The 25,735-nt window shown below is 43.0% G+C and overlaps 1 protein-coding gene across 1 annotated transcript in view; it reads right to left on the reverse strand.

Annotated features, from left to right (window-relative positions):
- Positions 1-25,735, reverse strand: part of LOC124723127 (palmitoleoyl-protein carboxylesterase NOTUM) — a 235,440-nt gene that overhangs the window by 164,787 nt on the left and 44,918 nt on the right. Inside the window, 1 exon segment of the mRNA XM_047248314.1 lies at positions 4,260-4,354. Within this exon segment, the coding sequence (XP_047104270.1) occupies positions 4,260-4,354 (95 nt within the window).

A 25,735-nucleotide genomic window follows, 5' to 3' on the forward strand; every position in this document is an offset into this window, starting at 1 on the left:
TAGACAAGGAATTCAAACAAATCGTATTAATTAGTTTTATCACAAATGGAAAGGATTACAATACTTAACTTCGTGATTACATAGATGTGTAGCAAGCAAAGGGCGACCTACAAAGTAAACAAAACTTCTTCAGTATAAACGATTCCTAAGTCGCTGCTACACAAGTGCCTAATCTTGAAGCTGCTATTCGACCGGCCTCGGCCAGTCTGTCGCGGCGCTTATGTCCTCACATAGGGGCCATTGCTGTTGCGTTGTCATCCTGGAGAGGGGCCAGTTAGCGTGCGATTGGCTGACGTCTTCTCACAGCCATCTCTGCTCTATCGTTCCCGACTGGCGTGCCGGCGCTTGACTTGACGCCGTAACAGTTGAAATGTAGCAAATCGGCGATACGGCGTGCACTGAATGCATTGGGGCGCGAACATTCACCGTGGAGACTGTAGACTTTAAAACTTGTATTTCACAATATTACGAAGCTGTACCAACCAGCTTCCCTCTCCCGAAGGACAGTGCTGGTACAATAAGCCAGGGCAGAAATCATTGCTATTTTGGGTCCTCATCTGGAAGGAGCAGCAGTCTGCGCGAGGACACTAGACCAAGTCACAGACGGACGTACATCAATGCACAATGTCATTAATCAACATAAGCGGCGCCGCAGAACCCTAGTGCATACCCTAGACACAAAGGACGGCACACATCTGACGACACAATATGACATGGCAAATGCCTTCGTTGATCATTATACCCGATTATACACCAAAGAAGAACTCGAGAGGACGGCCCTGCAAGGCGTTACTGAGCCGCTCTTTGGGACGCTCGATCAAAAGGTGGAGGCCATACTGCTGCGGGAAATTGACGACGATGAAGTGGTAGAAGCCACAGGTAAGGTGGCACACAATACGTCGCCGGGGCTGGACAGACTACTGTTGTTAGTTAGTTAGTTAGTTACATGTGCCATTGATCATTAGAACGATTCTTTGATGGAAATGATGTGGAAGAGTCCGTTTACAGGATGTGTATTCATTATTGGTGTTAACGTTGCCGGCCGGTGTGGCGGAGCGGTAGAACCGCTTCAGTCTGGAACCGCGCGACCGCTACGGTCGCAGGTTCGAATCCTGCCTCGGGCATGGATGTGTGTGATGTCCTTAGGTTAGTTAGGTTTAAGTAGTTCTAAATTCCTGGGGACTGATGACCTCAAATATTAAGTCCCATAGTGCTCAAAGCCATTTGTTAACATTAATGAACACATTATTTTTTATAGTCCTCCTCATGCAACTACATATAAAATTTAATTTTTTTACTGGGTACCATTTTATAAGTAAAACTTCATCCATCTAATAGAAGGAGTTAGCCACGAGAAATAATTTTAAATTAGATTTAAACCTTGCTTCGCTACCTGTCAGATACAAAGAAGAGCCAAAGATACTGGTACACCTGCTTAATATCGGTAGGACCCCTGCGAGCACGCAAAGTGCTGCAACACGACGTGGCATGGACTCGACTAATGTCTGAAGTAGTGCTGGACGGAACTGACACCATGAATCCTGCAGAGCTGTCCCTAAATCAGTATGAATACGAGGGTGTGGAGATCTCTCCTGAACAGCACGTTACAAGGCATCCCAGATATGCTCAACACTGTTCATGACTTCATGACTGGGGAGTTTGGTGGCCAGCGAAAGTATTTAAACTCAGAAGAGTGTTCCTGCAGTCACTCTGTAGCAATTCGGGACATGTGGGGTGTCGCATAGTCCTGCTGGATTTCCGCAAGTCCACCGGAATGCACAATGGACATGAATGGATGCAGCTGATCAGACAGAAGGCTTACGTACGTGAGACCTGTCAGAGTCGTACCTAGGGATTCCATATCACTCTACGTGCACACACCTCACACCATTACAGAGCCTCCACCAGCTTGATTTAATTATCATTTCATTCTAAGAGAGCTGCATGGTCACCGATGGTATCTGTTCTTTCGGACATGTCCGAAAGAACAGATACCATCTTCATATAGGCACGTTCTTCTCCAGAGCGCGATTTACAGTCAGTTTAAACTTTGCCCTTAATTTCTCTACGTCCTTCATATTGGAACTCAGTGATATCCATTCATTCTCTGACTTGCATCCCTGTCTATTATTGGCAAAAATTTTTTTGCCAATGATAGGGAGAGGTCTTGCATGCCGTTGGCAACTTCATTGTGCTACAGTCTATTAAACTTCACCAGCACACAAAGCAGAGCTACTAACAATAGGTAACTTTCATCTGCATTGAATTTGAAATCACACATATGTTAGTCCGACATTTTAACAGAACCACCTCATTAGATGAGTGTACTTAGAACAAACAGATGATAATAAGTGTTAAAGTGTACTATATCACTGTCTTCGGATAACGTGATGAACAACCTAAGACCACCGCTGCCATTGACGCCTCCGACAACTGAGATGCTGCTTAGCAACGCTGTCAAATGGATGGAATCACTGACGTCACACGGATAACGTAATTCGCCGACCAGAGGAACAAAAGCACTTGAGACGGTACTATGGTCACGTGCCTCACTGACACCATACTCAGTTCTACCGACACCCCCGGGATAACAAGGCCGCCCAGCAGTGTTAGTGACGTCACACTAAGCGGCCCGTAGCCGACGCAGCAGTCCACGGACACCTCCGTACAGACGCGCCTGATCTTCTGTCCGTCATACAGAAAGGAGCGAACTATAATTCGAACCAAAGACCAAATTATATATATTCTTGTAAACAGCATAAAGGTTCATAACGACTCTGTTGTTGTTATTTCATTGGAATGTTTTACCTGGCGACTGATTTGATTCTTGGCACCACTACGGCCATTGTTGGTGATTCCTTAGGCTAGCTATACAGGGTGTTACAGAATGACATTTTAAAAACATGGTACATTACCGAGTATGAAATTCGGAACGTTTTGATATAAGGAATCTAAAGCCGGAAATGTGAAATAAAGTTTCTACAGCCACCAATGGGCTATTGAAAATCCACGCGTACTTGTACGAGAAGTTACCAGATGAGATGATCAATAACATTTGGGCTGTAATTCTTGACGCTCATCTTGCTGGACCACACATCTTACCAGATCGTTTGAATGATGCATGGTATTTGAACTTTCTGGAGAAAGCCTTGCTTGAACTTCCGGAGGACGTTTCCTTGCATTTGTGTGCGTTTGTGGTTTCAGAGTGCTGGTGTTTCAGCGTACTTTTATCGTCGAGCCAGGACATATCTCACAGACGGCTTCAGCAGAAAGTAAATGGAAGGGGATGCTGTGGGATTTTGTAAAGCCCCTTGTATACACAACCCCAGTAGGAAAAATACCTGAGCTTATTGAGCGCATCGTCAGAGCGCCTGATACCATAAAAGGGGAGCGCGAAATCTTACAGGGAATCATAGAAAACATGGTTCGCCGTTTCACATTGTGTAACAAAGTTCATGGCCGTCACATTAATAATTTACCATACAGTTGTGAAACCACAGATTCGGTTCACGGTACTTCACTGTACTCTGTTGTCAATAAATGTATTCCACCCAACAGTATTGTGGTGTTTCAATAAGCTTACCGACTGCGCAGAAAGTGCATAGGCCTGTAGAAACTTTGACGGTTCCCGGTAGAGACTCCTTACTGCAAAATTTCATTCTCTACAGTCTCTCAAATTATTGAAACTTCATTCTCTAGCACCCCTCATTTCACATTTACAACTTCAAGGCAGAGACTGGTTTTTCCGAGTTAAAGTATTTTCCGATGTGTAAAGAGTAGTGAAATAATTTACTTTTGATAAACTGACACCAGCTGTTACAATGTGCATCGCCCGAATGTATGTGGCAAATCGTTTTTCAAACGGTTCAAATGGCTCTAAGCACTATGGGACTTAACATCTGAGGTCATCAGTCCCCTAGACTTAGAACTACTTAAACCTAACTAACCTAAGGACATCACACACATCCATGCCCGAGGCAGGATTCGAACCTGAGACCGTAGCAGCCGCGCGGCGCCGGACTGAAGCGCCTAGAACCGCTCGACCACATCGGCCGGCTGCAAATCACTTTTAATATCCATTCTTTCTACATGGTTCTTATTGACAGCTACCAATACCACTGAATTCTTTCGTACAGGTCATCAAAGAACTACTAAATTACAGAATAATTCTTTTAAATTAAAATTAACTTAGTTATACTGTTCATATACAAATCTGAGCTACAAGTTGGTAGTTACATTTGCAAAGGAATAGCTCTTACCCTGCAGGAGATCCATCGTTGCAAGTTACATTTGGCGTAGACAGGAAAATCCTCTTCAGGGCATTTTCCTTCTCTGTGTGCGTATTCCGTGATAGCTTGAAAACATAAAAACGTATTTGTCAAAAAACTGAAACTAGAATATCAAGATGCAGCATTTACATACAGGAAGCAGGTGAAGTTTATGCAAAATTTTGAGCATTCCAATGTGTATCTAATTTAAAAGGAAAAGTTTTACCCACGTTTCTTTCAGTAGTAGATGATGATGATAACGAACGCCGTTATGAAAATAAAAGACACATGTGGGCTAAATTAGATTACATAAGATTAGACACACTGTTCGTTTCGCAGTGAGCACCACGTCAGTGAAAAATACATGAGACATATTTGTAAAGAATTGATATCCTAATGTGCATTCCGTGATTCTTAAGTGAAATGGTTCTCCAGGATATGAAAAAAAACATACTTTTTAATTAAGAAGTTTAACACAAACAATTAAATGTATATATACTGAAGTACATAACATAATTCCTAGGCAATTACACCCAATTATTGTCAAAACAAAAACAGTTGCAAGGTTTTCTTGCAAAGATCACATTACTAAAACGAAGTTATGCTGAAGCCATGTACACTGACGGAAAAAAATCGCAGCAGTGTAGTGTAATTAAATTTCGCAAATACATTTGTCTAGGTAACATACTTAACTGATTAACACTACAGGATCACAGGTTAATGTAAGTGCGAGATAAGCCATTGCAAAGGTGAAATGCTGATACCTTAATAACCGGTGTAACTGCCAGAATGCCTGTAGACCTGGATGCTTTGTATTGTACAGGTGCTGTATGTCAATTTGTTCGATGGGATTCGATGCCTGTTGCACTTGGTCGGGCACTACAGGGACGGTTAATGTTGGTTGTGTATGACGCTGGAGTTGTCATCCGATGATATCCCTTCTGTGTTCGAATGGTGACAGATATGGCGATCGAGCAGGCTAAGGCAACATGTGGACACTCTGTAGAACATGTTGGGTAACAATAGAGGTATCTGGGAGAGCGTTATCCTGTTGGAAAACACAACCTCAAAGGCTGTTTGTGAGTGGCTGCAAAACTGGTCGAACCACCTGTCTGATGTGCAAATTTTGCAGTCAGTGTGCTTGGGATAACCACGAGAGTGCTCCTGCTGTCATACCAAATGGCATCGCAGACCATAACTCCAATTTTAGGTCCAGTGAGTCTAACACACAGACAGGTTGGTTGCAGGCCCTAAACTGGCCTCCTTCTAACCAACACATGGCTATCATTGACACCGAGGCAGAAGCAGCTTTCATCAGAAAACAAAAAAATACTTCCACCCTGCCCTCCATAGAGCTCTCGCGTAACGCCACTTACGTCGCAAATGGCAGTGGTTCGAGGTCAGTGGAAAGCACGCTAAAGGGCATTTGGCTCGGAGCTGTCCTTGAATAAACCGATTTGTGACAGTTCGTTGTCACTATGATGCCAACTGCTGGCGAAGTTGCTGCCGCAGATGCAGTACGATGGGTCAGAGCCCCACGCCGAATACGATGGTCTTCCTTCTTGGTAGTGCCACGTGGCCGTCCGGAGCCCAATCTCCTTGCGACTGTTCATTCTCGTGAGCACCGCTGCCAGCAATCATGTACAGCGGCTACATTTCTGCCAAGTCTTTCTGCACCATCGCAGAAGGAACATCCAGCTTCTCGTAGCACTATTATACGATTTCGTTCATACTCAGTGAGATGTTGATAAGGGCGTCTTTGGCATTCTTAAGTAACATCAGCTCACCACGTTCAGTCTCAAGGTAACTAACGCTCACGACCGCTACAGGGTGTGTTTAAAGCAAACCTGATGTGAATCCTCATAGTGGCGTGACTAGCACAGCTCTTACGCGACTGGCGCGAAATTTGGTTAGACATTATCTTTCAGATGTAGAAATACGTCTGCCATCTTCCGTTTATGTCCCACAACTCCTTCTTTGTTTTGCGATTTCTTTTCCTCAAGTGTATTAAAATGCATTCATATTAAATTATATGCGTACTGATAAGGACATAAAGTGAGTGCACGTGCAGTTAATGGTGGCCACCGATTAATATTTTACGGTACTCTGAAACTATAATTCAGTAGTAGCCAAGCTTTTTATAGTTGCTGTCAAGTTACTGACAACGTGTACTCTTGAATAATGGAGAACTTTCTGGATTAAAGTGAACGACTTTCAAGTATTTTTGAAAGTTGTTCACGCTTCTAATATTGATTCCGTGATCTCAGTTATCGGTTTGATAGAGAAGTATATTACTCGTGACTGATTTCGTTGATGGATACATGTGCTCAAAAGTGATAGTGTATTCAGTTATTTGAACAGGCTTGTGCAAGGCGCTCTTGAATTTTCACCCTCAAGTAATTCGTATTATACGCTTTTGGACCCAGAAAACTTCAGGATGGCTACGTGAGCTATCCCAAACATACAATATCGCATCACATTATGCAATGGAAATAAGCAAATAACGGAAATAAGCAAATAAATAATAAATAAAGATTTATCTAAAGATTTTTTTAAAATTACTGCTACCAGTCGCAATCGTGGTGTGACTGATAGCGGTAATTAAAACACCTTACCTATTTCTTGAAATAGTCACGGTCGAAAAGTAGTCCAAATGAGTCCAAATAAAGATTTGCTTAGGTATTTTCGTAGTTTTTCTGTGTTCTCCTCCCAGTTGTATTTAACATCTCGTTTTAACATCAAGTATTAAACATTGTCAACGTCGCCTATGCAAGTCCGTATACTTTTGTATCTGTTAGGTGGAAATCTTTTCTAGGTTCTGAATAAATACTTTTTTTCAAGACTTAATTACTAGTGAAGAGGCTTGAAGTCATTTCTTAATGTCCAAAAAAATATCAGTATTTTCTGTTGTAAGGTAGGCATGTCATTTTGATTTTTGTAAGTTATCGATGTGCACGTTAGAGAGAGAGCAAGTTATGTTACCGTTAAACAAACTTTGGTCTTGTCGTGGCACAGTCTGATATATTCTTAGTTGAAATGTGGTAGAAGATGGGCGTATTCAGTAGTGCTGGGTTGACTTGTGATGGTATCTGTTGCCGGCCCTGGTGGCCGAGCGGTTATAGGCGCTTCAGTCCGGAACCGTGCGACTGCTACGGTCGCAGGTTCGAATCCTGCCTGGGGCATGGATGTGTGTGATGTCCTTAGGTTAGTTAGGTTTAAGTAGTTCCAAGTTCTAGGGGACTGATGACCTCAGATGTTACGTTCCATAGTGCTCAGAGCCATTTGAACAATTTTTGGTATGCATTAGATGAAGAGAGATTTATTTTAAAGGGAAGCAAGGATGAATGTGATATATATATATTGAAAGGCGAAAGGAATATAAATTTTGAGTAATGTTATTTCTTTGAAGAGGAGAAGTCTGAGGTAAGATTGGATCACTGCGCACCTAATTTGTAGAAATGATTATTGGCAGCCAATTAACTTGTACCCTTTTTAAATCATTGTTCACTTTGTTAAGCACTGGTATTGTTCAGACTAATGTTATGAGTGAAGATAACGCGAAGTTTCACACTGTCATTTTGAATATGTACTTAATTCTAATATCGTCTCTTGGAATATCATTTCATAGGAATAGTTACTCTTCCCATCCCATTTTTAAGGGACGTTTATCATCACGCAATACCACATTGCACCATGTGGTATGCAACGGTTTGACCTTTTATTTAGAAATAGAAATCTAGCTCAGCCGCTGCCTGATTGTTGTTTGCTGCAGTTACAGTTCAATTCAAATTAGGTTCTGTTTAGTCAAGGTTAGTATACGAGTTTAAGTTGGATAATAATTTTTGGGCACATAGTTTTGGTAATACGTAGATTTTTATAGAGTGAAGGGTAAAGTTGGGCTAAATTTCATACAAAATACAAATATAGGTGTGAGGTTACACTCTTTATAAAATACACGTGATTTTCTATTCATCGTGATGTTTTTATTACCTACAAACAAAACAGTCTTAACCCTTTCCACCCGAACCCACACGATCGTGCGGGTGCGGTTTTTATTTTTTTACGACAAACTGAATCTCTTGCCTTGCTACCAACCGACCTGCAACGATCGTGCAGGTTGTGCGCTACGCGTTTCTCATTTTTATGTTGTCATTCGGTGCCAACAGATTGCAGCACATGTTGTTTAAGTTGATCGAGAAGTGAGCATTATGCCGGCGCCTGATTAGTATCTCATAATTAAGTTAAATTGAATTGTTTCGGTGATTTGCTGGATCTGGTTATTTGTAATGTTGTGTACAACGTTGTGATATTGATAATTATTAGTAACTTCATATCTTTGCACAGTAATTGTGCGTTAAATTTGTACTAGCACGATTGTGCGGGTTAGGTGTTGACTGTGTAACTTCATCCTCGAGTGGGTGTTGTTGATTGTGTCATTGGGCTCCCTATATTCCTGCTTTTCATACAGTTTTGAATGGGAAAGTTTTTATGCACATTCCCGTTATTGTATGCAGGTTTATCACACAATGAAATCCGTTCTGTATTAGAGGATTCGGATTTGAGTGGCATTTCGTCAGATGAAGACGACGAGTTTGTTCCTTCTCCTTCAAATATTCAGCAGGCAGACGACTCGTTTGATGATGATTTGAGTGCCGAAAAAGTTCCTGAAGTTCCTGAAGAGCGCAGGAGTTCACACAGTGTCACAGAAGGTGTCAGACCACTGCTTTTTCGGAGATCAAATTTTGTTCAGAAGTTTCATCCACCAAACATTAATTACAGTGCTGTTGAGGTCAGTGACAAGGAGGTTCGATCAGAGTTACCTATTTCGTGTATCATTCACATTTTCTTACTAAAATATCTTCTTTTTAATTCTAGAGTCCTTCAACAATTGGAACTCCTGCTGAATATTTCTGTTAATATTTCAGTGAAAAGTTTTTTGAAGAGGCAGTGAAACATACAAATATGTATAGTGTTGCAAAAACAGGGAAATCCTTAGGGACTACAACTCATGAACTGAAGGTGTTTTTTGTGATAAATTTAATGATGGAGTGCATGAGGTATCCTAGGCTACCCATGTACTGGAAGAAATCTATTTCTTTATCAGCTATTAGTGACACTATGTTAGAGACCGGTTCCTTGGTCTCAGGAATAATGTGCACTTTGTTGATACTATAAAACCACCTGAAGAGGCTAAAACTAATAGACTGTGGAAATTTCAGCCAGTGATCGACACAGTAAGAAGAAGATGTCACAGTTTGCCTCGTAGCTTTACCTACTACATTATTGAGAGCTGAAGAGTTTGAAACACCGTTAGATGATACGTTAAGCACCTCCACAAAGGCAATAGTTTACAAATCCCATCCGAAACCAGGTTTGGACAGGCGATATTATGAGTATGATCACTGGCCGACAGTGGATGATATTTTGTCACCACGAACATGTCAGTATGAGCGCTGCAGTTCCAGAACAAAGAAAAAGTGCATAAAATGCAATCAGTACTTATGTCTTTCAAAAGGAAAGGATTGTTTCAAATTATTTCACGAAAAGTGAAGCAGTCTGAATCATGACTTTGTGTTACAAAATAAATAAATAAAAATTATTATTATTTTTTTGCCACAGAATATGATTTACAATCTATGTAATATTTTTTATAATAATTAATAAATAAAAGTAATGAAAGAATAATTTTTTATTCATAACTGTTCCTCAGGTAACTTATAATATCAAACAAATAGCAGGAAGTCAGAGAATAATTTTGGTGAAATAAAACCTGACCCTCACGATTGTGCTAGTTGTTTTCCCGCTGCATTTTTTATGGAAGAGTTTTTTTATTATTTTTCCCAGTGTCTACTATGCCCAAGTAAACAGAGAATTCAACTTTATTCACCATTTTCAAAAAAAAGGTGTTCAGGGTGGAAAGGGTTAACATCTTGTAATCTTAGTGTTAAAAGAACAGTAATAAACCCACACACACAAACACAAACACACTCACTCTCTCTCTCTCTCTCTCTCTCTCTCTCTCTCTCTCTCTCTCTCTCACACACACACACACACACACACACACACACACACACACACACACACAGCCACACACACACAAGGAATAGTATGGGCTCTCAGATGGAACCTTGTAGGACAACACGTGTAATTAGAAGACTTATAGCTTAATACAAGACTATTTCCTTTCGAAACCTTTTGTTTTTCTGTTAGGCAGATTTGACTTGAACCATATTCTAATTTACGTGAAAGGATATTATGATTTAAACAGCCAAACGATTCTGAAAGTCTCAGAATACGCAAGTAACCTGTAATTCATTGTTTAAAGATTTACAGATGACTATAAAATCTGTGTCCATATAGCGTGAACAACGTAGCCAGTACTCTCCGTACACCCCAGTAAACGAACTCCGAGTGCCATGAGGTGTGAGAGGACATAAATGCAATATGATATTGTAGACGAATTTTTCGTCGGAATGACTCAACAGAGACCGGTGATTGAGTTCTAACGTTGGGTAATCGTAGAAGGCCAGAAGTTCCGTTCTTTGATCAAAGATATGCACACTGATCAGCAAGGACATTATGACCACCGACCTGCTATCGATATAAAGCCGTTCCAGGCGATAGCAGCGTCACCTGGCGAGGAATTACTGCTAGTCAGACACTCCCACGGTGCATATAGTAACAGTCAGCGTGCTGTCCATGTGTAGAACGGGGACAGCACGCGATCTATCTTGAGCCTGACCGAGGACAGATTGTGATGGCCGAGAGGCTCGGCACGAGCGTTTCGGAAACTGCATGACTTGTCGGGTGTTCAACGAGTGCTGTGGTGAGTGTCTTCAACACGTGGCGAAACCAAGGTGACACCACGTCCCGACGTCACGGGTTCGGGCGGCCACCCCTCATTACAGACGTCGGACGTCGCAGGCTGCGCAGACTGGTACCGCAGGACAGGCGGCGAACTATGCTGAAACTAACATCAGACGTTAACGCTGTGTCTGAACACACAGTGCACCGAATATTCATAAAGATGGCCCTCTGCGCCAGACACTGTCAACTACGAGTGATCATTGTTACTGGACGTTGGCGCAGTGGCTGAGCGTTGCATGGTCTGATGAATCCCGATACCTTCTTCATCATGCCGATGGGAAGGCGCGAATCCGTCGCGTTCGAGGGGAGCAGCTCCTAGACACCTGTACTGCGGGCGGAGACAAGCTGGTGGCGGCTACATTATGCTCTGACAAGGGAACCTCCCCATCGCACCCCCCTCAGATTTAGTTACAAGTTGGCACAGTGGATAGGCCTTGAAAAACTGAACACAGATCAATCGAGAAAACAGGAAGAAGTTGTGTGAAAATATGAAAAAAAATAAGCAAAATATACAAACTGAGTAGTCCATGCGAACATAGGCAACATCAAGAACAACTTCAGCTCAGCAGCGCCGTGGTCCCGTGGTTAGCGTCAGCAGCTGCGGAGCAAGAGGTCCTTGGTTCAAGTCTTCCTTCGAGCATAAAATTTTATTTTTTATTTTCAGACAATTATCAATGTTCAGGAACTCAGACATATTCAACTTCGCTCTCCAAAATTCCAGGACATGTTCAGATTTGCTTGGACATATGCAGGATTTGACGGTCTACACACGGAAAAATTCGAAAACGTTAAAAACATAAGTTTTGACAGAGCACAGGGAAAATTGTGCGACTGTGAAACTGTTGGATTCATTTGTTGCAGTTTATGTGACACACTCTTATGTTTTCATCACTTTTTTGGCAGTAATTATCACATCCACAAGAAAACCTAAATCGGGCAATGTAGAATCTTTTTACCCATTCGCCAAGTGTACAAGTTAGGTGGGTCGACAACATATTCCCGTCATGTGACGCCCATGCCCTCACCAGTGTCGTATAGAATATATCAGACGTGTTTTCCTGTGGAGGAATCGGTTGACCTATGGCCTTGCGATCAAATGTTTTCGGTTCCCACTGGAGAGGCACGTCCTTTCGTCTACTAATCGCACGGTTTTGCGGTGCGGTCGCAAAACACAGACACTAAACTTATCACAGTGAACAGAGACGTCAATGAACGAATGGACAGATCATAACTTTGCGGAAATAAAGAAAAACTTTTCACTTGAGGGGAGATTTGAACCAAGTACCTCTCGTTCCGCAGCTGCTCACGCTAACCACGGGACCACGGCGCTCCTGAGTTCAGATTATCCTTGATGTTGCCTATCTTCGCATGGACTACTCAGTTTGTATATTTTGCTTATTTTTTCATAGTTCCACACAACTTCTTCCTGTTTTCTCGATTGATCTGTGTTCAGTTTTTCAAGGCCTATCCACTGTGCCAACTTATAACTAAATCTGAGGAGGGTGCGATGGGGAGGTTCCCTTGTGAGGAACATTCACGTGGGCATCTATGGGTTCAGTGGAGTTCGTGCAAGACACCATGACGGCCAAGGAGTGTCGTACACTGATTTCAAACCACGTACACCCCTTCACGACGATCCTGTTTCCCAACAGCAGTAGCGTTTTTCAACAAGATAATGTGCCATGTCACAAGGTCAGGAGTGTGATGGAGTGGTTCAAGGAACACAGTGGCGAGTTCCCATTGATGTGCCGGTCTCCCAGTTCGCAAATGGGACCATCACGTAAGAGTGATAGTAGGGAGAGCAAATGGTCGACTCCGGTTTATTCGGAGAATTTTCGGAAAGTGTAGCTCATCTGTAAAGGAGACTGCGTATATAGAACTACTGCGACCCATTCCTGAGTACTGCTCGATGTTTGGCGTCCGCACCAGGTCGGATTAAAGGAAGACATCGAAGCAATTCAAAGGCGAGCCGCTAGATTTGTTGCTGGTAGGTTTGATCAACAACTAACTATTACGAAGATGCTTCATGAATTCAAATGGGAATCACTGGAAAGAAAATTTAGAGAACCGGCATTTGAATTTGACAGCAGAACGATTCCTGTGACCACTGGAGACAGTGCACAGGTTACCCCAAACTCGTAACACAACACACATGTCGTATTAACACACGTATATCCACCCGATGATGGAAGTTTAAGCCTTCCAAACTCGTTTTCGGTATAAACAAGTAGTGACTGGTAGCAATAAACTTGTTGTTTCAGTCGATACAGACAGTCATTTTTCCCTCGCTCTATTTGCGAATGGAACAGGAAAGGAAACGGTTAGTCGTGGTACAAGGTAGCGTCCGCCATGCACCATACAGCGTCATGTTGCTGTAGGGCTTCCACAGGAGTCAAGTACACCACAGTCCATTGTTAGCAACGTTCTGTATAGCGGAAACGTCAACGAACTATTAAATCTACTCATCACTCTGGCAGGCATGAGATATTAAACTATAGGTCCAGTTTTTAAGCGTCCAACATAGACTAACTGTTAGATACCTGCCTCACCTATTGCAGAAGTCTTCCGTCACAGCTCATTTACAGACTTCAGTTACAGAATTATAAGTTGACAAGCGATAGACGTCCCAGATCACGATTGTGCTGTTGCTAAGTTTCGCGGATCACAAGAACGAATACGTGACTTCTGTTAGAGTTGTATATCAAAACACGTGCCAGTGGAGCAGTGACAAAATGTTTTTGAAGTTTTGAGATGTTGTATGTAATGCGGTTTTCACTTTGGCATTTATACTAGGCAAGTGCCTGGAAACCGTATTTTACTAAAAGTGTGTCACGGAGAACTCAGTGTTATTGGAGATTATATGATGGTGCTGTCGCGAAAAATGTTTTTCTCCTGATGTTTTTAATATAACACTTGCCTAGCGAAATAGGAATTGGTTTACACACGTCATCCGATTCCATCAGTGGACGGAATGTTCATCCTGACAAGCTAGGGCTTGCAAGAGTACCTATTCAGTACTTTCAGCTTTCTTTCTCGTACGCATAACACATTAACCGTGCTTAGGGTCTTATTACTCCAGTAGCCAAACTGTAGAACACCACACACAGATTGGCATTTTTACTGCATGCAGAGAGGCTTCCCACTGGAATAAGACGGCAGACTGCTGTGGAGTACTTCCCAATTACCCTTGTATGCTGTTATTCTAGGGTTTTAAACTCTGCATAAATGTTTGTTACGTCAATATCATGTGTCCCTTAATGCAGTAAATGGTCTCAATTGCGCCATTTTTCTATCAGTACTCCAACTCATGGCTATTTGCAGTAACTATGGCTGGAAAGAGCACTACCTCCCTAGTGGTTTTCTTTGCTTCTTGATAAGAACGAGGGAAAAATCTTGTAAGAGGAATTGCAAGAATAGCTATACATCTCTAGAGACATGCTTGGCTTGGTGGCAAAGATGCAGATACCTAAAAAAGCCAAATGGTCGAGCAGACTTATCGAATAATCTATTGAGAGCTTAAAAAGCAGGTCAAATGACCATGATTTCGTTTTTCGTTCCTTTATGGCAGTTGACTAAGCCATATACTCCAGTTTTAATTTCTTCAGTTAGAGGTCCTATATTTTTCAGTTTTCCTTTTTTCATAAACACGATACATGAACAGTGCTTTTAGGGGCTCGTTACACCAGTAGACCGATTGCAGAACAGTGTTAAACATCACTCAAAGCAATGTAGAACTTTAAGCTAAGATTTTTTGCAAACAAATCATCGTTAAAAGCTGTTATTCCAGCCGTTTTAAACTCTGCAAACGGCTGTTATGTCGCTGGGTGTACGACATCTAAGCAAGTCCAGTTGTAAATTGAGCTTTATAAACAGATTTTTTGTGTGTCCTTGCATGCAGCCATATGGTCTCGATACCAAAATTTTCAGCCATTACCCCAATGTATGGCTATCTGCATCTACTATGCCCAGAAAAGGCACCAGCTTCCGAGCGGTTTTCTTTGCTAGTGTTAAGAATAAGGACAAATATACACTCCTGGAAATTGAAATAAGGGCACCGTGAATTCATTGTCCCAGGAAGGGGAAACTTTATTGACACATTCCTGGGGTCAGATACATCACATGATCACACTGACAGAACCACAGGCACATAGACACAGGCAACAGAGCATGCACAATGTCGGCACTAGTACAGTGTATATCCACCTTTCGCAGCAATGCAGGCTGCTATTCTCCCATGGAGACGATCGTAGAGATGCTGGATGTAGTCCTGTGGAACGGCTTGCCATGCCATTTCCACCTGGCGCCTCAGTTGGACCAGCGTTCGTGCTGGACGTGCAGACCGCGTGAGACGACGCTTCATCCAGTCCCAAACATGCTCAATGGGGGACAGATCCGGAGATCTTGCTGGCCAGGGTAGTTGACTTACACCTTCTAGAGCACGTTGGGTGGCACGGGATACATGCGGACGTGCATTGTCCTGTTGGAACAGCAAGTTCCCTTGCCGGTCTAGGAATGGTAGAACGATGGGTTCGATGACGGTTTGGATGTACCGTGCACTATTCAGTTCCCCTCGACGATCACCAGTGGTGTACGGCCAGTGTAGGAGATCGCTCCCCACACCATGATGCCGGATGTTGGCCCTGTGTGCCTCGGTCGTATGCAGTCCTGATTGTGGCTCTCACCTGCACGGCGCCAAACACGCATACGACCATCATTGGCACCAAGGCAGAAGCGACTCTCATCGCTGAAGACGACACGTCTCCATTCGTCCCTCCATTCACGCCTGTCGCGACACCACTGGAGGCGGGCTGCACGATGTTGGGGCGTGAGCGGAAGACGGCCTAACGGTGTGCGGGACCGTAGCCCAGCTTCATGGAGACGGTTGCGAATGGTCCTCGCCGATACCCCAGGAGCAACAGTGTCCCTAATTTGCTGGGAAGTGGCGGTGCGGTCCCCTACGGCACTGCGTAGGATCCTACGGTCTTGGCGTGCATCCGTGCGTCGCTGCGGTCCGGTCCCAGGTCGACGGGAACGTGCACCTTCCGCCGACCACTGGCGACAACATCGATGTACTGTGGAGACCTCACGCCCCACGTGTTGAGCAATTCGGCGGTACGTCCACCCGGCCTCCCGCATGCCCACTATACGCCCTCGCTCAAAGTCCGTCAACTGCACATACGGTTCACGTCCACGCTGTCGCGGCATGCTACCAGTGTTAAAGACTGCGATGGAGCTCCGTATGCCACGGCAAACTGGCTGACACTGACGGCGGCGGTGCACAAATGCTGCGCAGCTAGCGCCATTTGACGGCCAACACCGCGGTTCCTGGTGTGTCCGCTGTGCCGTGCGTGTGATCATTGCTTGTACAGCCCTCTCGCAGTGTCCGGAGCAAGTATGGTGGGTCTGACACACCGGTGTCAATGTGTTCTTTTTTCCATTTCCAGGAGTGTAGTTACAGGAATGCAAAGAATAGCTATACGTCCCTATAGACCTGACCGTCTTGCTGGCAAAAATATAGTTACCTAAAGGAGTCAATTTGTTCCGACTAATTCGGCGTATATGTCACAGATTTTTCGTGTTGGAAACTTCGTAGGATTTTTTTTGGTGGGTTAGCGAATAAGACATACAAATATCCTACAACAAAATCTTCATTAATTTCTGCCATATACATCTACAGTCAGAAAACGACCCTTTCTTTATGTTTGTTTGATGTAGTTTTTAATAACGTCCGGATTAATTTCTGACTTATAATTTAAATCTACATCTGAATCTTATATTTCTTTCTCCATCCAGTAATTTGACGAGTACAAAGAAGGTGTATTCTCGAACTGAAAAACATGTCTTTTCCCCTGCAAACTATCTCTTTTATGGCTTTAACAATTAGTTCCATTCCTTCCTGTATATTTTCTAGCCGAGAGCATTCGGGGAGTTTAATTTACCTCTTATTTCCCTAAATAACACTATTGCTGTAACATTGCACATCTGTCAGGGTGTATGCTACCAGCTCTTCTGCTGCACATTCTTGTGGAATTTTCGTGTAGAACTTTTAAGTTCACAACTTTTGCCTTAAAAAAACATACCTGCAATTACCCATCATGTTCGATGTAATTAATAATTATAGAACATACACAGTTAGATACAGAGTACTAGTTTAGCATGTGTAGCAATGAGTGGTGTGTGTATTTTTATTTTATAGGAATTCAGTTTCCTGTTCCACTTACAAATAAAACCGAGCGAAATATGTTTGTCTCCGTACTCGGTGCCGGAGACGTGTCCATGTTGGTGGTGGTTGCTTCACTGCCCGAGGGCCGGATGCTGCGTCAGCAGTTTCAGGAAAAAGAATTAATGCTCATGTCATCAAGTCTAGGGATGCTGATGCTAATTTCCGTTTACCAATTTTTCAGAAATACAGTCAACACTATACAACAAACGGAACCAATCACGTTATAATTTATGGCGACATTTCAACAGAAACGGAAGTAACATCAGGTGTAACCCAATTAAGTGTAATAGGATCATTAAGGATCTTAATATACATAAACGATTCCTCTGACAGAGTCAGCAGCAATTATCAGATTGTTCAAAGATGATTCTGTTGCCTCCAAGGAAACATAGATGAACGATCCTAATGAAATTCAGAGCAGCTTAGACGGCATTTTCAGTTGGCGTAATGAACAGCAACTCGCTTTAGAGGTGGGTGAAGTGCCCCTATGACAAAGAGAAATAATTTTATGGTATCCAAATACAAAATTAGCGTTAAACGTATATCTGAATGGATGACTTAGATCTGTCGGGACAGTTGTGGGAAAGAACTATCATTTGTAAAGGAAGCCAAATACAAGACACTTTATCACATTCAGTTTGTCAACAGATCTGCACACATCTTACCACTGAAGACAGATTGTTATTCACTTGGACTATTGCAGTATTCGTGTCTTCAGGTTCTGACACTTAGTTAAGGTTGTAGATCGTCGGCATAGAAATGATGTTTTCAGAAGGGCGGAACCGATGGGCTATCATTGATATAGAAGGAAACAGTAGTCGGCCCAGGACTGACCCCCAGAGGCACTCCCGAGATAAAAAGCTTCCAGGACGACTTTTCACTCTCAAGACAACGCATTGTTGTCTGTTTTTCAAGTAGCTTCCAGATCACTTTAGCGTACTATCTGAAAATTTTAGCTCACGTATTTTTCTGAGCAGAATGTCAAAGTTCACGGTATCAGATTTTTTGCTGAAGTCTATTAATGCCAATAATATGGCCTCACGGTTATTAGTGGCACATTCCAGGTTACTAGATACCGTAATGTAATGTTTGTCTCGTGGCGTTTACTAAAGTCGAACTGGTATTTGTCATACAAGTTGAATTTGCGTAAGTACATAGTCGGCCGGTTTGTCAATGTCATTTCTGTACTTGTAGAAAAACTCAGCCGTTGTCACACTAATATGATATTCAGATATCATGGGTGAAGAGGAAGTTTTGAAGCAAGCTGTACATTTTCACCAACGTCGTGGTCAGTCTAGCGACAATCAGTAAGATGAACGTAACCTCTCGACACAGTCTTCTGAATCATTATTTGCGTGATTAGTAACTATAACCAGGCTCATTCGGATATTATATTTTTTGACTTTGACAACTTACAACCAGACTGTCATTATCTGATGTAACTAAACCCCGAGCTACGCTATCGTTTAACTCTGTCACCACAAGCTTCATTCAAAAACATGGCGCAATTATCACTCCGACACTGGGAAAAGCGGACAGTCGGTTCGCAAACTCCACTTGAATAGATGTCATGTGGCAGCTACATTAGCAGATGCAAAAGTGGTAAATAGTAGAGTTCAAAACGGGCAGCAAATAAATGTGTATAATGAGCCTCACGTTGGCCATTTTACGTCGTTCACAGTAAGGCGAATGTTAACCAGTTACAAGGATACACCCAGTTCCTTTCGATACACTGGTGCAGGGAGGGATAAATAAGTATGATACAAGTCTAATACCATCAGGCCGCAATCATAAGAAAGGGGAACCTTATTCTGGTGACGAGGGTAAACCACTTAGTTCATAGTCAAGTAATATTGAGGCTTATATTTCGTTCCTCGTGCCAATGCGAAAACTACTATGCATGGGGTGGACGTTACGAAGCCGGAAGATGACATTTTGGGTGTTATAGAGTATATGTATTAACACGCTCATAAGTATTAGAAAAACATGTATTCCGTTCTGCCTGATTTGCATGGAGCCTACACGTAACGTAACTTGCTTGCACGTCCTCCAATCTCTTTCGGCAGACTGGTGAGAGTATACCGAATGGTTACCACAGCAGACAAGTTGAGAGCACTGTGCTGCGTGACAATCAGTCCAGCTATAAGATAATACCACAATATTGCAAATAATAGGAATCGCGTTATTAGAGATTAAAAGTCCTTAGAGCTTGTAAACCAAAACTGATTACAATAAGTGACATTTCAAAAATTTTACCACTCTAATTAACATATGAGACAAATAATACTCGTAACTCTATCCCATAAATCATCTAGTAATCCTTGTTCAATACTAAACTTTTGAAATTACGTGAAGTAGAGTTTTGTGTTGAACGGGTACTTGGACCTAGTGCCTAATTGGATTGTTAACTACGCTCTGTCAAAGGTAAGACATCAATTTTTTTCATCAGTAATGAAGCGTTTGAACTTAAAATAATGAGAATAATATATTTTTCTTTCCAGGATTCTAACTCGGTTCTCATCATCTTTATTATCCAGCCACAAACAGGCCTTAAATATAGGTTTCTTTCACCAGTATCGAGATTTGAGCGTGTTTGACTAGAAGTAACGTGACGAAAGTGTCTGTGCTGACTGGCAGTCGAACCCTGCACATGTCGTCGGTGTTGACTACTCACAAAGAGATGTTAACTATCGAATTCCTTTTCACCAGTAGCTACGAGTGAAGTGTTTGAACCTGAAACGCTGCAATGCAGATTTTTGTGTCTGAGAGCTGAAATCGGCTCCTATCGTTATTGTTGACAAGGTACGAAGAGACATTAAAAATCAAAATTGTTTTTCACCAACAGTTAAGTGTGTGCATGCTAGAGCTTGAAATGACGTGGTGAAAGTTCCTGTGACGGATTCGAACCGAAAGATGTGCGTTTCGTGAAGACCTTGAAGCGTTTGGAATCCTTGGGAAGGAGCAAAATGATGGAACTGTACCGTCCTGAAGGAAGCAAATCTCGCAAAAGGGGAGATACGAGTTCAAATCCCAGTCCAGAATAAACATTTTCAGCACGTCGGGTTCAAAGAAAATAAGAAATGAATTCTCTGAAACCTTCATAACGATTGGCTCCTAAAATACAGGGTGGTTGTAACTAAACTTTTGCTACTTGAGTCAGTGTGGACGGAAGCCTATTTACCGTATGGGTAACTAATTTTTATAGAAATGTGCGCAGCTGGATTTGTGTTGTTAGCAGTGTTAGTGTCTTGAATAGCCACTGGTGCCCGTACTAGTGCGGCTACGCGTTACAGTTGCAGACAGTGAACGTGCGTCTGGACAAGGTGAACGGGGCTTTAATCGTAAATGTGTTTATCAACAGCAACAGTGCCGCTGCCCTTCATGAATATCGACGCATTAAAGGAATACGGAGATGTCCTCCTTCCGCACCGCAGTTGAAGAACATGACTCGGAAGTTCGAGTTGACTGGAGAGATTTGGGAATTGCTCCTGGAGAGACCGACGGCTAATTGCGCCACAAATTGTTGTAGAAGTTACTGTTGCCATAGCTGAGAATGATGGACGCAATGAGTGCGCGAGCTGTGTCACGACAGCTGAAATTTCCATGGTTCACCATTCGAATAGAGCTGCGAACGATTGTGAAATGGCATCTCCGGTGTGGTTTTAGGCTTTCGTGGATGCAGACGGTTGTCACATTGAGCGAATTTTGCAATCTGGACCGTAAACATGGTACACAGTTAACAACTGTTACCTTCACACGTGGAAATTCTTCAATGGAGCATTCGTTATTTCTCTTCCGCATGTCCTTATAAATGTTTTCACAAAGTTTCATTATCCTACGATCACTCTTCTTTCATGGGGGCCCCGTTAAGTAGCGAAAGTTTAATTATAACCACCCTGTAAAACAAAATATATAGTATAAGAAAGCTTCCTGGTGACTGACTTTCTGTTTTTGATGATTTTTGTTTTATGGGCATTAGGCTGTCGTCAAAAGCATATTTCTCTGCCGAGCGTTTCGTCTTCCACGCTGGAGATATCTTCAAAAGGTATAACGACCCAGAAAGCAGTCACAATCCCAAAAAAGCTCAGTAAGCCGAAATGTTTACACGTATCCACGCAACGGTCGGTGTACGATGTCATCAGACTGCACCCTAAGATCGTGGAGTCACGTCGACGTGTGTTAAGGAGCTAGTAGTGGGGAATAGTTGGCGCAATTTCCTTTATTTATCACCGAGGCCCACAACTTGTCTAATTTAAATCTTTCTTCTTGTCTATTAATGTTCGTTTCGTGCTTTTGAATTTATGTTTCCTCTCTTTACATCCTAGCAGTGTAATGATTACATCTTGACAAAGCGAAAGTCTCAGAGAGACAGATTTGGTGGTTTCCTGGTCCCAATGCATGATCTGCTACTGCCGACTTAAACAGTGTTACTTAGACGACAACTGTTCTCGCATTCGTTAAGGCGACTGTTGATCCTTCTTTTTGTAATTTCTATGTGGACTTGGGCCCACATATGCAAGGAATTTCATGCATTCCGCTATGGCAAGCGGTGGTTGTAGGTTCTTTGCTGGGTTCAAATTTTTGACCAGTTTGCTTTTTGGTTTAAATACTGTGTCAAAATCGTGTCTTCTGAGTACTCTGCTGATGCCATCTGTGACAGTTTAATGAATCGAACGGAAACTTTTGCTTTAGTCGATTCTTTTTCATTAGCAGCTCCCAGATCTTTTTAATGTGTAGTGCCCTATTTTATCTCTTTGTTAGAGGAGCCGTTTTTTCTGAAGGCACTTCTTAAATAAACGAGGTCGTTCTCAAGTACGGTGGTTCACAGATTCGTTTAGCCTGGTCCATCAATGTTTTGATTAATCCATATTTTTGCTTGGAATGGCGACTGGAATTTCTGTGTAGGTATCTATCCGTGTGAGTGGGCTTACTGTAAATTTTGTGCTCTAAAGTTCCGTCGGATTTTCTAAGTATCTGTACAGCCAGAAATGACATTTTACCCTCTTTCTATTTTTCTACAGTGAAATTTATATTAGAATTAGTATCACTCACGAATTTTAAAAATTCTGAGGGTTCTTTTTCTCCATGAGACCATACAACAAAAATATCGTCATCATACCGAAACTAACATTTAGGTTTCTTCTTCACCGTCTGAAGGTCGCGTCTTTATTTTTTTATATAAAAATTCGTTATATTTTCCCTGAGTGGGTTCGCCATAGTGAGGTCATCAGTTTGCTCAAATAATGTGTTGTCCCATTCAAAATAATTTAATGTTTGAAAAGAACGCCTATATCTTCTGTGAAAATGCTTTCAAACTGTGATATTACAACGTTAAGAGGAGCCACATAAAACAGTGACACATCAAAAAAGACCATAATATCACTACAACTCAATCTGAATGTCTTTTAATTTTTCGATAACATGACAAGAATATTTAACAAAGTCCCATCTCTTCCTACAAATGTCTGAGGGAGAGCGGCCAAGTGTTTGATAGTGCCATAGGTCGGACAATCAACAGCCTTTCTGGAAAGTACCAGTGATTCTCTCATTTCTCCTCTGTGGTTTTATCTGCCCAGTTCTTCTGAGCGGAAAGTCTGAACATGTCTTTTTCCCGTCTCACGCGCGATGTCTTCAGAACCTTTGTGGGAAACTGCACTCGCGTTTTATTTTCTTCCCGAATGGGTGAGTACTCTGTTGACGGCTGATGTGGGAACTGGTGAAGGCGTAATATAGTCGGGAATTTCCTCTGGCCTTTCATTTAATTTCTTGGCTATATGTCTGACCTTTTCGCGCATTAGCTGGGCAATTTGCTCAGCAACTTAGCTTTCACATTTTTCTGCTGATATACCACATTCAGGTTCTCGGACGTTCTCGTCAATAGACGTTTCATACGGTTGCATACATGTCCGAAGGAACTTTTCATCATAATTCAGAATAACACAAGCACTGCAATATCGTAATTATCCGCCGACACCGGGAAGGCGACTTTCATGTAAAATGTCTGCCTGTACGGGAATATACGTAATGGCTGTACGAGTAAAAGTTGTGGACACATGGTTAATGACATGTGAAAGTTTAGGTCTGGCCGTGAGTCGTACACGGATAGCCAAATGATAGGGCGGCCGCTCGTGATAAGCAGGAAATTTGGACTCCATTCCCGGTCTGGCATAAATTTTCATCGTCGTCATTCCATTACACAGCTGACGGTAGTCCATATTCGCAATAACGAATACATCCCGGTCTGGCATAAATCTTCATCGACGTCATTCCATTATAGAGCTGACGGTAGTCCATATTCGCAATTGCGAATACATTTCATGTTTTGCACAGTGTTTTGTTGACAACTTGGGTCCATGGCTTCGCAGGTTCTGCAACACACTCCGAACTTATCATCAGCTCTTACCAACTGAAATCGGGACTCATCTGACCAGGCCACGGTTTTCCGGTCGTCTAGGGTCCAACCGATATGGTCACGAGCCCAGGAGCTTCACTGCAGGCGATGTCGTACTGTGAGCAGAAGCACTCGCGTAGGTCGTCTGCTGCCATAGCCCATTAACGCCAAATTTCGCTGCACTGTCCTAACGGATACGTTGATCGTAAGTCCCACATTGATTTCTGCGGTTATTTCACGCAGTGTTGCTTGTCTGTTAGCACTGACAACTCTACGCAAACGTCGCTGTTCCCGTCGTTAAGTGAAAGCCGCCGGATTGTCCATGGTGAGAGGTCATGCCTCAAATTTGGTATTCTCGGTACACTCTTGGCACTTGGATCTCGGAATACCGAATTCCCAAACGATTTCTTAAATGGAATGTCCCATGCGTCTAGCTCTAGCTACCATTCGCCATCCAAAGTCTGTTAATTCCCGTCGTGCGGCTATAATCACGCAGGAAACCTTTTCACCTGGGTCCTGCTTCATTGGACGAGACCTGGGCCACGTGCCACTGCATACACTGGGCATGCACGTGACCCTATGGGCCACAGACACCTCAAGAGCGGGGCTACCTGTCATACGAGGTGCTCTCCAAAATTTTCGGGACTGTGCTGCCATCTGTTGAAAACTTTACCTTTGGACTAATGGTCACCATTACCCTCGAAGTAGTTCCCATCCGCATGTATACACCAGTCCCAGTGCTTTGGGCACTGGTCAAACGCTTTCTGGAAGTCCTGTTCTTTCAGGGTGTTTATCACTGCCAGTGATGCTTCTTGAATCCTCTCTAGAGTGTCGAACCGACGGCCTTTTAAGTTGAATTTCAGTTTTGGGAATAGCGCGAAGTCGCAAGGTGCCAAATCTGGGTACAATGGTGGGTGGGATACAACTGTCATGTTGTTTTTTGCCAAAAACGTCCTGGTGGGCATGGACGTGTGACAGGCCGCGTTGTCGTGATGCAGCAGCCAGTTCCCTTGACGCCAAAGTTCGGGCCGTCATCGCTGCACGTTTTCATGGCACCATAGCAAAACGTCACAGTAGTACGTGGAATTCACTGTCTGGTTGGGTGGGACGAATTTTTTGTGCACAATTTCGTTGGTATCAAAGGAAACGAAGATCATGCTCTTCACTTTGCTCTTCACCTGTCTCACTTTTTTGGGTCTTGGAGAGCCACTCAAACACACGCGTACAGCTCATGTTCTGTCCCCTAAACACTTGTTGAATCATTGCAAGGGCCTCCGTAGCATTTTTCCCGAGATTCGCGCAGAATTTGATACACACGCGCTGTTCTGTTCGCGGATCCATCGTAAAATACACACCAAACACAGAATATTACGGAAATCACTGTGGACACGCAACACGTCCTCCCAGCTGAATGCCACTCCACACACTGACTCATCAGATATGCAGCTACATCTACATCTACATTTATACTCCGCAAGCCACCCAACGGTGTGTGGCGGAGGGCACTTTACGTGCCACTGTCATTACCTCCCTTTTCTGTTCCAGTCGTGTATGGTTCGCGGGAAGAACGACTGTCTGAAAGCCTCCGTGCGCGCTAGATTCTCTCTAGTTTTACATTCGTGATCTCCTCGGGAGGTAAAAGTACGGGGAAGCAATATATTCGATACCTCATCCAGAAACGCACCCTCTCGAAACCTGGCGAGCAAGCTACACCGCGATGCAGAGCGCCTCTCTTGCAGAGTCTGCCACTTGAGTTTGCTAAACATCTCCGTAACGCTATCACGGTTACCAAATAACCCTGTGACGAAACGCGCCGCTCTTCTTTGGATCTTCTCTATCTCCTCCGTCAACCCGATCTGGTACGGATCCCACACTGATGAACAATACTCAAGTATAGGTCGAACGAGTGTTTTGTAAGCCATCTCCTTTGTTGATGGACTACATTTTCTAAGGACTCTCCCAATGAATCTCAACCTGGTACCCGCC

This window comes from Schistocerca piceifrons, chromosome X (assembly GCF_021461385.2).
Source record: "Schistocerca piceifrons isolate TAMUIC-IGC-003096 chromosome X, iqSchPice1.1, whole genome shotgun sequence".
Lineage (NCBI taxonomy): Eukaryota > Metazoa > Arthropoda > Insecta > Orthoptera > Acrididae > Schistocerca > Schistocerca piceifrons.